General features: G+C 46.1%; 1 protein-coding gene across 2 annotated transcripts in view; it reads right to left on the bottom strand.

Annotated features, from left to right (window-relative positions):
- LOC137546733 (fibroblast growth factor receptor substrate 3-like) overlaps nt 1–16,089 on the bottom strand; it is a 33,357-nt gene that overhangs the window by 14,888 nt on the left and 2,380 nt on the right. For both annotated transcript variants that reach the window (XR_011026332.1, XM_068269509.1), the window contains exons 2-3: nt 15,833–15,915; nt 5,275–5,461 (exon numbers count right to left, since the gene is read on the bottom strand). Coding sequence is in view for 1 of the 2 variants with exons in the window: in XM_068269509.1 (XP_068125610.1) it covers nt 5,275–5,461; nt 15,833–15,892 (247 nt within the window). In the remaining variant the exon portion in view is untranslated. The remainder of the gene's footprint in view (nt 1–5,274; nt 5,462–15,832; nt 15,916–16,089) is intronic.

Here is a 16,089-nt window from a genome sequence, read left to right as displayed (position 1 = left end):
CGAAAAAACCCTTACAAGGCATGGTCCAATTAGTCCCTAAAGGGAAAAATTCCTTCCCGACTCCAGTTGGCAATCAGATAAAATCCCTGGATCAACATCATTAGGCACTACCTAGTAATTGTAGCCATGGATGTCTTTCAACGCAAGGAAAGCATCTAAGCCCCCTTTAAATGCAGGTATAGAGTTTGCCATAACGACTTCCTGTGGCAATGCATTCCACATCTTAATCACTCTTACTGTAAAGAACCCTTTCCTAAATAAATGGCTAAAACGTTTTTCCTCCATGCGCAGATCATGTCCTCTAGTCCTTAGAGAAGGCCTAGGGACAAAAAGCTCATCCGCCAAGCTATTATATTGCCCTCTGATGTATTTATACATGTTAATTAGATCCCCTCTAAGGCGTCTTTTCTCTAGACTAAATAAACACAGTTTATCTTACCTTTCTTGATAAGTGAGACCTTCCATCCCACGTATCAATTTTGTTGCTCGTCCCTGCTCTAAAACTGCAATATCTTTTTTGTAATGTGGTGCCCAGAACTGAATTCCATATTCCAGATGTGGCCTTACTAGAGAGTTAAACGGGCAATATTATGCTAGCATCTCGAGTTTTTATTTCCCTTTTAATGCATCCCAAAATTTTGTTAGCTTTAGCTACAGCGGCTTGGCATTGAGTATGATTATTTAACTTGTTGTCAATGAGTACTCCTAAGTCCTTCTCCAAGTTTGATGTCCCCAACTGTATCCCATTTATTTTGTATGGTGCTAGACCATTGGTACGACCAAAATGCATGACTTTACATTTGTCAACATTGAATTTCATCTGCCATGTATGTGCCCATATAGCCATCCTATCCAGATCCTGTTGCAATATGACACTATCTTCCTGAGAATTATTATTATTAATTGTATTTATAAAGCGCCAACATATTACGCAGCACTGCACTATAGATGAATGGGTTAACATACAAGGTAGAACATACAGGAAACTCACAACAAAACAAGATCATGCAAATTATTTGATAACAATAGTGTCATAGGTCAAAAGAGACTGTTCTAGTCCACAAGAGGGGTGCTTGTCAGTAAGATTGCATAATCAAGCTGGAAACACTAGGGAGGAGGGCCCTGCCAGAGGCTTACAATCTAAAGGGTGGGGGTGGAGACAATAGGTGCATCTTTTGAGAGGGTGTCTAACAGAACATATTATGGTGCTGGTGTAGGGGGGTTATGCCAGCATGAAAAGGTGAGTCTTGAGAGCTTGTTTGAAGGTATTAAAGGTGGGGGCGAGTCTGATGGCTGGTGGGAGTGAGTTCCAGAGAGTAGGGGCAGCCCTGGTGAAGTCCTGCAATCGTGCATGTGACTGAGATATGCATGGTGCGACTAGGCACAGGTCATTGGAGGATCGGAGGGGGCGGGCTGGTATGTGCCTGTGGACCAGATCAGAAATGTAGGTCGGGCAGGTCTTGTGCACTGATTTGTAGGCCAAGCCTAGGATTTTGAAATTGATCCTAAAGCTGATGGGGAGCCAGTGTAGGGCTTTACAGAGCGGAGTTGTAGAGGCACTGCGCTGAGAAGAATGTATCAGTCTGGCTGCCGCATTCATTACCAATTGAAGTGGGGCAGTACGGTTAGAGGGAAGGCCAGACAAAAGAGAATTACAGTAGTCTAGGTGGGAGATGACAAGGGCATGGATAAGGAGTTTAGTGGGGTCAGGGGACAGGTAGGAGCGGATCTTGGAGATGTTGAGGAGGTGGAAGTTGCAGGATCTGGCAATACCTTGGATGGGGTGTAAAGGAAAGTTCAGAGTCCAGGGTAACGCCTAGACAGCGGGCTTGGGAGGTAGGGCGGATGGTAGTATTTTCGATAGTGATGTGCAGATCTGGGAGGGGTGCAGCTGTGCAGGGTGGGAATATTAGAAGCTCAGTCTTGTCCAAATTAAGCTTCAGGTACCTGGCAGCCATCCAGGAGGAAATGGATGTGAGGCAGGCGGAGACTTTGTCTATGGTAGAGGAGGAGATATCTGGGGTGTGGAGGTATATCTGGGTGTCATCAGCATACAGGTGGTAATTGAAACCCATGGGAGGAGATGATTTTGCCAATTGAGTATAGAGTGAGAAGAGTAGTGGTCCTAGGACGGAACCTTGAGGAACACCAACTGAAAGGGGTGAAGGAGTGGATGAGGAGCCATTGAAAAATGTTGGGAAGGAGAGGTTGGAGAGGTAGAAGGAGATCCAGGCTAGGGCTAGGTCCTGAATGCACATTGACTGTAGGGAGTGGAGGAGGAGGGAGTGGTCGACGGTGTCAAATGCCGAGGAGAGGTCCAGGAGGAGCAGGATGGAGTATTTACCTTCGGCTTTGGCAAGGTCATTAACCACTTTGGTGAGGGCTGTTTCTGTAGAATGGGCTGTGCAAAAACCAGATTGCAGAGGATCGAGAAGGGAGTTGGAACTGAAGAAGTTGGTCAGGCGTTGGTGGGCCAGGTGTTCAAGAATTTTCGAGGCAAAAGGGAGGAGAAAGATTGTGCGGTAGTTGGATGGCAGAGCAGGGTCAAGTGAAGATTTCTTTAGCAGGGGAAGCACAGTGGCCTGTTTGAATACGGAGGGGAAGATGCCGGTAGAGAAGGAGAGGTTGAACAGGTGGGTGAGGACAGGGGCCAGATCAGAAAAATGTGGGCAAAGAGAATCAGATGGGACCGGATCTAGGGGGCAGGAAGTGGCAGGTGAAGTTGCCAGCAGCTGGTTGACTTCCTCCACCGTGACAGGATTGAAGGAGGTAAGGGAGGAGAAAGAGGCAGGAGTAGGATGGGGTGAGGAGGCGGGGGCGATGGAGTGGAGGAGAGAAATATCCCTCCGGATGGTTGTAATTTTGTTGATAAAGTAGTTTGATAGGTCAGTGGCTGAGAGGGTGGAGTTGGGGGGGGGGGGGGGGGGATGTGTGGGGTTATGTAGGGCATTGAAGGTGGCATAAAGAAGACGGGGGTTGGAGGCTTGGGTATCGATCAAGCGAGTGAAGTATATCTGTTTGCTATCAGCGAGGGCAGTATGGTACGTCTGCAACTTGGTCTTGTATCCCAGGAAATCATGGTTGTGGCGGGATTTCCTCCATTTGCGTTCTGCAGCTCGTGTCTCATTTTGTAGGTTTTTTTGTCAGGGCAGTGTGCCAAGGTTGGGGCGACAGTTGGTACGAAAGGTCAGGGGAGCAGCATGATCTAAGGCTGCGGAGAGGTTACTGTTGTATTGAGCTGCTGCTTCATTGGGGCAGGTTAGGCTGGGGAGGGAGGGAGGAGGAGTGTGGCTAGTACATTGGGGTCAAGGTTGCGCAGATCTCTCTGAAGCGTCCAGTTTGGGGAGGGGGACAGGGGGTGCTGTACGGAGTGAGGGTGAAGGTGATGAGGTGGTGGTCGGAGATGGGGAATGGTGCAACGTCCAGATTTGTAAGTGTGATGGCTTTGGAGAAAATTAGGTCCAGAGTATTAATAGCGCTGTGGGTGGGGGTGTTAGTATGCTGAGTGAGGCCAAGGGAGTTGGTGAGGGAGAAAAGCTGAGTGGCAGCAGAGGTGGCAGGCTCATCAATTGGAATGTTAAGGTCTCCGAGGATGATGGTTGGGAGGTCGGTGGAAAGGATGTGTGGGAGCCAGGAGGCAAGGTTTTCTAGGAATTCTAGGAAGTGCGATATTGTACTGGAGGGGGGGGGGGGGGGGGCAATACAGGACTGCAATAATGGCTGGGAGGGGATGGTAGAGGCGGATAACATGGGCCTCAAAGGAGGTAAAGTAAAGAGCAGGGGGAGGGATAAGGACACGGAGAGTGCAGGACGAGGAGAGGAGTAGGCCCACCCCTCTCCCAGGTCTTTTATCTGGTCTTGTGGTATGGCTGAGGTGTAGACCCCCGTAGGATAGGGCTGCAGGCAGGTCAGAGGTGGTGAGCCAGGTGTCAGTAAGGGCAAGAAAGGTCAGAGTTTCTGAGATAAAGAGGTCATGGATGGTTGTAAGCTTGTTACGGATAGATCTGGCATTCCAGAGACCGTCGGATAGAGGAAAAGATTGTCTGAGTATGGGGCAGATGAGAATGAGATTGGGGCGAGAATGTTCGTAGGTATGGGGAGGGTGGGAGGTGCGGCGGAGAGAGGGGCTTGGTGGGTGAATTTGGTTGTGGTAGGCGAGGGGGGAAGTAAGAGGAGGGGAATCTGAACATTTTAACATTTCCAATGGGGGGGCTGGGAGACAGGAGTGGGCCTGGGGTTAAGATGTGTGGCGAGAAGTGGACAAGGGATCAGGGGGAGGAGCAGATGGAGCCAGAACATGAGGCACCAATAGGGCGGGTGATAAGGGGAAAGAGGAGCAGGTATGAGGGGGTTACGCATAATGATGTGTTGGGGATATATACTGTTGCACCGGGAGTGGTGGTGAGGTAGGTAGGGAAAATGGTGTAGCTGAGGCTGGAGAATACTTGGTGGTGGGCTTAACTAGGGCAATGGAGCAGTGTTTAGCAGATTATCAGTGCAGTTTGTTTGTTTCTATTTGGTGGGGCGGCTTATAGGCAGTGCAGTTCAGATACAAGTAGATTACAACAATGATAATGTTACCTTGATGTGGTGCTTATTTCTGCTGAATTACTGGCAATTTCGGGTAAATTCATTTTTTCGCCCTTTGAAAGCTGCCCTTAAAAAGCGAACCCATTTGTCGGCGAACCGACAAGATATGGCATGCTGCTTCATGCAATTGGACAAGCTGTGCATTTATGAGTTCCTATACTGGCCCTAAAGCTGCATCTGCCCATAAACATCTGTTGGTCTAATGCACCATAGCGCAACCAGTGAGCACCCCACTCGTCAACTGTCCATATGAATCATCACCCTAGGTTTCTTTCATGAAGAACTGGGCCATCACTGCTGAACCTTTACTTCCCTCTGTCCCCCTTGCCCCATGTCTCCTGAGGGATGACTGATGATTGCCAAGTGTGACTGGTGGCGCCATAGTATGGCAGCCTTGGGTTTTGACTCTTGGACATTAGCCCCCATCCTTTCAGAACCTGTATGAGACAAAACCAATTCCGGGAACAAGGCCCCCTTTAGTACTTAGTGAAATAAAGGATTTTGATATGAATCTGTCCATCTAACATCAGCTTATCAAACTCTGCGCCATACACAGTTATGATCATCCAACCAAGAAATAGTAAAAAGCAGCAATATACAGTACAACTAAAATGAACTACAAACTGGCATTCTTACAGAAATTACTGACAGAACTTGAAGTGAATGGAAAAATAAATGTCATACCCTGACCAGTCTGACACCGCCGTCCGCTTTCAAAGGAGAAGAGATTTGAGTCATATCCATAGCGTCGAAGACAGAGATATGGCCATCTCACAGCATCCCTTTTACGGGTGTGCAAGACCAGCTCAGTCTGTGTTAGTTCCATCATTCCTGAATCCAGCTCTGTTCCCTCATCATCTACATTGGTGACCTGAAACAAGATGCATTCATATTAAGTGTATCGTCTAATGTGCATTTCAAAGTACTGTAGATATTTTCAGACATTTTTACTAACTTTTGTGCCTCTCCACCTTTCAAATTACAGAGGTCTTCTACAATTTCAGGAATCATTTCTCACCTCATGATCATCCAATTGCATACACAGACCACTATTATCCAACTCCAATGCGCACATGCAAAATGGGCGCCTGGGAAATTTGGATGCTAGAAATAGCAGCTAGTAGAACCGATGTCTAATCAGCCCCCCCCCACCACCACCACCAGCCTAACCCTTACCTACACCATCAATGCCTAAATGACTCCCCACCCATGCCTAACTGCCCCCCCCCCCTTCACCCAAACCCGCCAATAACTGTGCTGCCTTTGCCACTATACACAATAAATATTGAGTGCTGCCAAAGTTTGGGTTCGTCATAGGTGCCCACGTTATATCGGCTACTAGTAAAATTTAAGACGCCAGAGGCCCATTTAATAGCCAATATTAACATGGTTACCTGTGCAATGCCTCCGGTGCCCACATTTTACTTTTCAGATCCAACCCGCCTCGCACTTGCTATTTGTAGCCACAGTTTGTATAGAGGGCAATCCTGGTTCCCAAATTTCCATTAATTACCGATATTAAAATGCAGTGCACAAATTTCCGATGCACCTCCAGCACCCAAATTTCCTATTTTGGATCCATTCCCCCTACTCAGTGGCGTAGGGATCACCATAGCAATGATAGCAGCTGCTATGGGGCCCACAGACACAGGGGGCCCAAAAGCAATTTGTGGGTCTGCAGAGAGCCTCCTGGAGATCTGCGGCGGCCCCCCCATCATCTGCTGCTTTCAGCTGAAGTTTAGACACTCCAGCATGCATGCAGGCTGCCACGCCCCCTTTCTCCCGTCTGTGTGTGCACGGAAGTTCTGCCAGGCAGGTTTCAGTGAAGTTAGAGCTGCTGCTGCTTGATCTATGTCAGGTCAGTGTCAGAACAGAAGAGAGAGAGAAGTAGCAGCCGGGACAGCAGGGAGCTTATCAGTGAGTCTATAACTCACTGTGCACAGCGCTAACCAGCTAGCTGCAGGGGTCATCTGTGGGAGACAGGGGCTGGAAGACAGAGACACATACTTTATTAAAAACAGTGATGTATTGTGTCTCTCAGACCCTCCATTTTTATAAAGAAAAAATCTTGGTGATGAAGAGTGTGCTTTGCTGCCTAACTTACAAATATTTGAATAGTGTCTGGATTCGAGTCCCCGATCCACATTTATCTACTTCTATGCGAACGAGCAATGGCAGTAGTACATATGTGCAGAGCGCTCCTTGCTGTGCGCGATCAAGGATACGCACACCGCTGGGCTAGCGCCTGCGCACTAATGGCACTGTTCACCCGCCCAGAAGTAGGTAGATGTTGAACTGTTCGCTGGTGATCAGTTTGGGCCATAACTACTTACAAGATCCCAGAAGTGCCCACAGCTATGAAGGAGCATGTGTTCACTGTGGGTCTGTGGGATTTCCTGGGACAGTGTCAGTTTTTTTTTTTTTTTTTTTTTTTTTCAAACTCAGATGCATTTTTGATTGGGAAGTTTATCAGCTTATGGTCTAGTCGCTTGGACGCCCAAACCAGCGCTGAAAAATGCTTTCATCATTGTTTGAGCCATACATAGTTGAAACTTTATTTCACTATATTTATGTCTATGCGTGCTTCAAAAACCATAAACTCCCCCCTTCCCTTACGCAACCCTCCCCATTCCAGAATTAACCATGTCTTACCATATCCTGTATCCCCTATATCTTAAATGAAAGGGAGGTGTAATAACCTGTTGTTCTTGCAACCGAGTGTGTATACGCATTCAGAAACTCTTACATTCAACCAAGCATACCCTTCCTTAACCCATAACCCATCCATATTAACCTGACCCAACCCACCTGACCACCCCACCTTTCCACTCTTACCCCCACTCGTGTTATACAGCGTAGCCCCTAACCCATCTTGTTACATGTATACTTATTGCTTATCCATATAATTTTTTGTAATTGACAGCCAGGTATCCCTATAGGATCTGACCCACTGAGTACAATCTAAGTCAGGTGTGTGATCTGCTGTGTCGCCGTGATTTCAGTGCCACACAACCGATCCATTCTGCTCAACCAGTCATCGAGATGGGGGGGGGGGGGGGGGGGGGGGGAGTCGAGTCTTTCCATTTTTCTACTATCATTCTTTTTGCGACTTTTGTTCCTAGCTCTTTAATTAGAGCACTTTCTTTACTATCGCCTGCTTCAGATATGCCAAAATAGCTTCACTTGGAGAAAGTTTAAAGCCCCCTTCTAGCAGGTTTTTACAAAAGCATATTATACTATCCCAAAAGGTCTTTGATATGGGACATGCCCACCACATGTGCAATTCGGACCCGTCCTCCTGCCCACACCTCCAGCACAATTCTCTTTGTTTGGAAAATTTTTGTATACGTTCCGGGGTAATGTACCATCTAGCAATGGTCTTGTACTGGGTAAGCTGGAGATCAATATCCGGGATCATCCAATTTTTTTGCAAATCGTGAGCCATTTACTTTTAAGCGAAGGGCCGAGGTCTCTTTCCCATTTGTACAATAGTGTGGAGAGTAAAATTTTGCCTTTCTCCTTGGCAAATAAGTCTATTAAGTTTGGATAAAGCTTTGTCCATTCTTTTTATTAAGGAGAATATGTTTTCCAAAAATATTTGGGTCGTTCCTTAACCACCTTCCCGACCGCCGTATGTACAATTGGCGGCCGGGAAGTGCACCCCGCAAGGACCGCCGTATTGACAATTGGTGGCGGTCCTTGTAGGGGCATGGGCGGAGCGATCGCGTCATCAGTGACGCGATCCTCCGCCTCCGCCTGGCGCCGCTCACCCGCCGCAACATCCCGCCGGCCATACGGAAGCGCCGGCGGGATGTTAACCCGACGATCGCCGCATACAAAGTGTATAATACACTTTGTAATGTTTACAAAGTGTATTATACAGGCTGCCTCCTGCCCTGGTGGTCCCAATGTCCGAGGGACCACCAGGGCAGGCTGCAGCCACCCTAGTCTGCACCAAGCACACTGATTTTTCCCCCCCCCTGCCCCAGATCGCCCACAGCACCCATCAGACCCCCCCCTGCCCACCCCCCAGACCCCTGTTTGCACCCTATCACCCCCCTAATCACCCATCAATCACTCCCTGTCACTATCTGTCAACGCTATTTTTTTTGTATCCCCCCCTGCCCCCCGCTCCCTCCTGATCACCCCCCACCCCTCAGATTCTCCCCAGACCCCCCCCCCCAGACCCCCCCCCCCATGTACTGTATGCATCTATCCCTCCTGATCACCTGTCAATCACCTGTCAATCACCTGTCCATCACCCGTCAATCACCCCCTGTCACTGCCACCCATCAATCAGCCCCTAACCTGCCCCTTGCGGGCAATCTGATCACCCCCCCACACCAATAGATCGCCCGCAGATCCGACATCAGATCACCTCCAAAATCCATTGTTTACATCTATTCTCTCCTCTAAACACCCACTAATTACCCATCAATCACCCATCAATCACCCCCTATCACCACCTGTCACTTTTACCTATCAGATCAGACCCTAATCTGCCCCTTGCGGGCACCCAATCACCCGCCCACACGCTCAGATTGCCCTCTGACCCCCCCTTATCAATTCACCAGTGCATTAATTACATCTGTTCTTCCCTGTAATAACCCACTGATCACCTGTCAATCACCTGCCAATCACCTATCACCCATCAATCACACCCTGTCACTGCCACCCAACAATCAGCCCCTAACCTGCCCCTTGCGGGCAAACTGATCACCCACCCACACCAATAGATCGCCCGCAGATCCGACATCAGATCACCACCCAAGCGCAGTGTTTCCATCTATTCTCTCCTCTAAACACCCACTAATTACCCATCAATCACCCATCAATCACCCCCTATCACCACCTGTCACTGTTACCCATCAGATCAGACCCTAATCTGCCCCTTGCAGGCACCCAATCGCCCGCCTACACGCTCAGATTGCCCTCAGACCCCCCTTATCAATTCGCCAGTGCAATATTTACATCTGTAATAACCCACTGATTACCTGTCAATCACCTATCAATCACCCATCAATCACCCCCTGTCACTGCCACCCATCAATCACCCGCTGTCACTGCCACCCATCAATAAGCCCCTAACCTGCCCCTTGCGGGCAATCTGATCACCCACCCACACCAATAGATCGCCCGCAGATCCGACGTCCGATCACCTCCCAAGTGCAGTGTTTACATCTGTTCTCTACCCTAAACACCCACTAATTACCCATCAATCACCCCCTGTCACTGCTACCTATCAGATTAGACCCCTATCTGCCCCTAGGGCACTCAATCACCCGCCCACACCCTCAGAATGCCCTCAGACCCCAGCCCTGATCACCTCGCCAGTGCATTGCTTGCATCTATTCCCCCCTCTAATCACACCTTGAGACACCCATCAATCACCTCCTGTCACCCCCTAGCACACCTACCCATCAGATCAGGCCCCAATTTGCCCCGTGTGGGCTCCTGATCACTCGGCCAAACCCTCAGATCCCCCTCAGACCCCCTTCCGATCACCTCCCCAGTGCATTGATTGCATCTATTTTCCCCTCTAACCACCCCCTGAGACACCCATCAATCACCTCCTGTCACCCCCCTAGCACTCCTATCCATCAGATCAGGCCCAATACAACCTGTCATCTAAAAGGCCACCCTGCTTATGACCGGTTCCACAAAATTCGCCCCCTCATAGACCACCTGTCATCAAAATTTGCAGATGCTTATACCCCTGAACAGTCATTTTGAGACATTTGGTTTCCAGACTACTCACGGTTTTGGGCCTGTAAAATGCCAGGGCGGTATAGGAACCCCACAAGTGACCCCATTTTAGAAAAAAAGACACCCCAAGGTATTCTGTTAGGTGTATGACGAGTTCATAGAAGATTTTATTTTTTGTCAAAAGTTAGCGGAAATTGATTTTTATTGGTTTTTTTTCACAAAGTGTAATTTTTCACTAACTTGTGACAAAAAATAAAATCTTCTATGAACTCGCCATACACCTAACGGAATACCTTGGGGTGTCTTCTTTCTAAAATGGGGTCACTTGTGGGGTTCCTATACTGCCCTTGCATTTTAGGGGCCCTAAACCGCGAGGAGTAGTCTAGAAAACAAATGCCTCAAAATGACCTGTGAATAGGACGTTGGGCCCCTTAGCGCACCTAGGCTGCAAAAAAGTGTCACACATGTGGTACCGCCGTACTCAGGAAAAGTAGTATAATGTGTTTTGTGGTGTATTTTTACACATACCCATGCTGGGTGGGAGAAATTTCTATGTAAATGGACAATTGTGTGTAAAAAAATCAAACAATTGTCATTTACAGAGATATTTCTCCCACTTAGCATGGGTATGTGTAAAAATACACCCCAAAACGCATTATACTACTTCTCCTGAGTACGGCGGTACCACATGTGTGGCACTTTTTTTTTACACCCTAAGTACGCTAAGGGGCCCAAAGTCCAATGAGTACCTTTAGGATTTCGCAGGTCATTTTGCGACATTTGGTTTCAAGACTACTCCTCACGGTTTAGGGCCCCTAAAATGCCAGGGCAGTATAGGAACCCCACAAATGACCCCATTCTAGAAAGAAGACACCCAAAGGTATTCCGTACGGAGTATGGTGAGTTCATAGAAGATTTTATTTTTTGTCACAAGTTAGCGGAAAATGACACTTTGTGAAAAAAAACAATTAAAATCAATTTCCGCTAACTTGTGACAAAAAAATAAAAACTTCTATGAACTCACCATACTCCTAACGGAATACCTTGGGGTGTCTTTCTAAAATGGGGTCATTTGTGGGGTTCCTATACTGCCCTGGCATTTTAGGGGCCCTAAACCGTGAGGAGTAGTCTTGAAACAAAAATGACCTGTGAAATCCTAAAGGTACTCATTGGACTTTGGGCCCCTTAGTGCAGTTAGGGTGCAAAAAAGTGCCACACATGTGGTATCGCCGTACTCGGGAGAAGTAGTATAATGTGTTTTGGGGTGTATTTTTACACATACCCATGCTGGGTGGGAGAAATACTTCTGTAAATGACAATCTTGATTTTTTTACACACAATTGTCCATTTACAGAGGTATTTCTCCCCCCCAGCATGGGTATGTGTAAAAATACACCCCAAAACACATTGTACTACTTCTCCCGAGTATGGCGATACCACATGTGTGGCACTTTTTTGCACCCTAACTGCGCTAAAGGGCCCAAAGTCCAATGAGTACCTTTAGGATCTCACAGGTCATTTTGAGAAATTTCGTTTCAAGACTACTCCTCACGGTTTAGGGCCCCTAAAATGCCAGGGCAGTATAGGAACCCCACAAATGACCCCATTTTAGAAAGAAGACACCCCAAGGTATTTCGTTAGTAGTATGGCGAGTTCATAGAAGATTTTATTTTTTGTCACAAGTTAGCGGAAATTGATTTTAATTGTGTTTTTTCACAAAGTGTCATTTTCCGCTAACTTGTGACAAAAAAATAAAATCTTCTATGAACTCACCATACTCCTAACGGAATACCTTGGGGTGTCTTCTTTCTAAAATGGGGTCATTTGTGGGGTTCCTATACTGCCCTGGCATTTTAGGGGCCCTAAACCGTGAGGAGTAGTCTTGAAACGAAATTTCTCAAAATGACCTGTGAAATCCTAAAGGTACTCATTGGACTTTGGGCCCTTTAGCGCAGTTAGGGTGCAAAAAAGTGCCACACATGTGGTATTGCCGTACTCAGGAGAAGTAGTATAATGTGTTTTGTGGTGTATTTTTACACATACCCATGCTGAGTGGGAGAAAGATCTCTGTAAATGGACAATTGTGTGTAAAAAAAATTAACAAATTGTCATTTACAGAGATATTTCTCCCACCCAGCATGGGTATGTGTAAAAATACACCCCAAAACACATTATACTACTTCTCCTGAGTACGGCAATACCACATGTGTGGCACTTTTTTGCAGCCTAACTGTGCTAAGGGGTCCAAAGTCCAATGAGCCCCTTTAGGCTTTACAGGGGTGCTTACAATTTAGCACCCCCCAAAATGTCAGAACAGTAAACACACCCCACAAATGACCCCATTTTGGAAAGTAGACCCTTCAAGGTATTCAGAGAGGGGCATGGTGAGTCCGTGGCAGATTTCATTTTTTTTTTTGTCGCAAGTTAGAAGAAATGGAAACTTTTTTTTTTTTTCTCACAAAGTGTCATTTTCCGCTTACTTGTGACAAAAAATAATATCTTCTATGAACTCACTATGCCTCTCAGTGAATACTTTGGGATGTCTTCTTTCCAAAATGGGGTAATTTGGGGGGTATTTATACTATCCTGGAATTCTAGCCCCTCATGAAATATGACAGGGGGTCAGAAAAGTCATAGATGCTTGAAAATGAGAAAATTCACTTTTTGCACCATAGTTTGTAAACGCTATAACTTTTACCCAAACCAATAAATATACACTGAATGGGTTTTTTTTTATCAAAAACATGTTTGTCCACATTTTTCGCGCTGCATGTATACAGAAATTTTACTTTATTTGAAAAATGTCAGCACAGAAAGTTAAAAAAATCATTTTTTTGCCAAAATTCATGTCTTTTTTGATGAATATAATAAAAAGTAAAAATCGCAGGAGCAATCAAATAGCACCAAAAGAAAGCTTTATTAGTGACAAGAAAAGGAGCCAAAATTCATTTAGGTGGTAGGTTGTATGAGCGAGCAATAAACCGTGAAAGCTGCAGTGGTCTGAATGGAAAAAAAGTGGCCGGTCCTTAAGGGGTAGAAAGCCCTAGGTCCTCAAGTGGTTAATCTGACAAACTTGAATTTTAATTTATGTATAAAACTTCTCGCTTGCATTGTACCCCAAGTCTCCTTTTGACTGTGGGTCTGTGGGATTTCCTGGGACAGTGTCAGTTTTTAAATGGAATTATCTTTTTTTTTTTTTTTTTTTTGAGAGAGAAAGAGAACCCGAGGTGGAGAACTCTTAAAGAGAACCCGAGGTGGATTCTAAGAATCTTATTAGCACACAGAGGCTGGGTCTGCATATAATACCCAGCCTCTGTTGCTATACTGCTCCCCCTAGCCCCCCTCTGCGCTCTGCTATGGACCCATAAATCATACGCCGTGCTGGCGACACGCAACGTGTCACCAGCCGGCTGTTTACCTCTGTACTTGTCAGTGTTGCCGCTCCCCCGCCTCCTCTAAGTCGGCGAGGAGGGAAGGGATGCAGGCGGAGGAGCGGCGAGACTGACAAGTACAGATGTAAACAGCCGGCAGCGACATTCTGCGTGTCGCCAGCAGGGCGTATGATTTATGGGGGCATAGCAGAGCGCAGAGGGGGGCTGGGGGGAAACAGTATAGCAACAGAGGCTGGGTCTTATATGCAGACCCAGCCTCTGTGTGCTAATAAGGTTCTTAGAACCCACCTCGGGTTCTCTTTAACTTTATTTTATTTGCGAGTTCATGAACTGCACATGCTCAGTAAGAACAACCGCTTGTCCACATCTTATGTTCGTGCATGAGTAATTCCTTTGAGTTAGCATGCATGGTCTATAAACTTATGCAAGCTCAGTAAAAATGTGTTCATTCTCGGCTCTGACTATGGTGCGTGAATGTAGCTGAATATGGGAGGGTACTTACAGACAACTACCCGGCAGTCAAAAGAATCAGAAAAAACAGGGAATGTGTGGAAAGGTAAGTAATCTTAAAGAGACTCTGTAACAAAATTTTCATCCTAATTTCTTCTATCCTATAAGTTCCTATGCCTGTTCTAATGTGGTCTGGCTTACTGCAGCCAACCCTACTGGCACAGTGGCTGTATTAGCTCTGTTATATGATCTAATCTTCTCTCCTCTGTCGGCTCTGTCGGGCTGAGGCACTCAGACTGGAATGTGCAGGCCTGCTTGTGATGGGCTAGAAGCTATACACACCCTCTCCAGGCCCCCTGCAGGCTCTGTATGACTCACACACTCTTCTTATGTGAGCCTATCACAAGCTGGTTAGTTTGTTTGTAAACACTGCCTAAAACTGGCAATTACAAGCCAGGTTTGCAGCAGAGAGTGGCAGAGACAGCACAGAGGGGCCCAGCAGAATGGAAAGGAATAGAATGGTATGCTTTTTGTAGTAAGAATTTAAGAGTACAGATTGTCTTTAACCACTTTGCCTAATCTTATCCTTTTTGTTACATATGTCATGTCATTTTGTAACATATGTCACAGTCTAATGTCCTACCATTTTATTATTATGTATTTATATAGCACGGACATCTTCTGCAGCACTTTACAGAGTACTAGTCATGTCACTGGCTGTCCTCAGAGGAGCTCACAATCTAATCCTACCACAGTCAATGTCTAGTGTCCAATGATATTATTATGTATTTATACAACTGACATCTTTTACCGCACTTTCTGGCTACCGAAATTTAGTGTGTGGGGGGAGGGGGACAAAGATGCCCAATTACTTTTTTTGGGGTTGGGGCCCAAGCAAAACTTTGCTATGGGGCCCTATGTTTAGCCACGCCCATGCCCCTACTTATAGCTGAAGGCTACAACATAATCAACAAAACATTTTGTACACTTGCCGAGTAGAGCCACAATATTTCACTTAAAGTGAAATACTACGGACTAAAAATCGACTCAGCAGCACTGAAAAGGCTTGGTGTTTCTTTAACAGTTTCACAGCATTAGAACTTTGTTTCTCTTATACAAGCCTCATTTTTAGCTGCACAGAAGAAAACTCCCCGGGCTTTTTTCCCCTGATGCTGTGCAAAGCATGATGGGATTTCTGATGTTGTTGTTCTCGTTTTCCTGTTTTGGTGCAATTTTTTTTTTTTTACATTTTGAATTTGACATTTGAAGCCTAGCGTGTGCAGCTGGGAGGGGTAATCAGGACACAGGACAGTTGGAACTGTGTCTCCTGCTCCTTGTCACCTCCTTTCAACCAAAAAGATGGCTGCCCCCATGACAAAGATGGCAGCCCCCATGAATCACAAACATTTGCCTGTTCTTTTAAAACAGGGTGGGTAAGAGATTATATTATCTATCTATTCTAATTAACATAACTAATGTAACTTGATGACAGTATGTTTGTTTAGGCTGAAGTTCCCCTTTAAACTAACAATCAGATTTGCCCTACAGGCATAGCTATAACATATATACACCTTCCAAATACCTGAACAATGTCTCTTGTTTTCTAATTTCTAAACAATTCTTATTGGAATGTTTGATTCATTTTTATAGTGAAAAAAACAAACAAACAAAACAACCCATCATAAGTATCTTACTTTAAACCTGGTGGGGTGATTGTCTGGGAGTCCTTCTCGACAGCTACAGCAGCTACCCATGATATCAGTGCATTAGGTTTCCTCTGGAACAAGAAGCATACAGAGAGCGTTTACAGCACAGTTTTATAGTAAGAGTTCACTTCCATGGAAAATAAACACAATTCCATTACTTAGCTTATCTACATTTCCTCACCATTTCAGACAGCAGCATAGCAGCTGTACTGAAGGGGAAAGTTTACAATAGATCCGTTGCCACG

The sequence above is a fragment of the Hyperolius riggenbachi genome, chromosome 2, assembly GCF_040937935.1.
Source record: "Hyperolius riggenbachi isolate aHypRig1 chromosome 2, aHypRig1.pri, whole genome shotgun sequence".
In the NCBI taxonomy this organism is placed as follows: domain Eukaryota; kingdom Metazoa; phylum Chordata; class Amphibia; order Anura; family Hyperoliidae; genus Hyperolius; species Hyperolius riggenbachi.
Note: the sequence above shows the minus strand (reverse complement) of the source record. Positions and strands in the feature narration are given on the sequence as shown.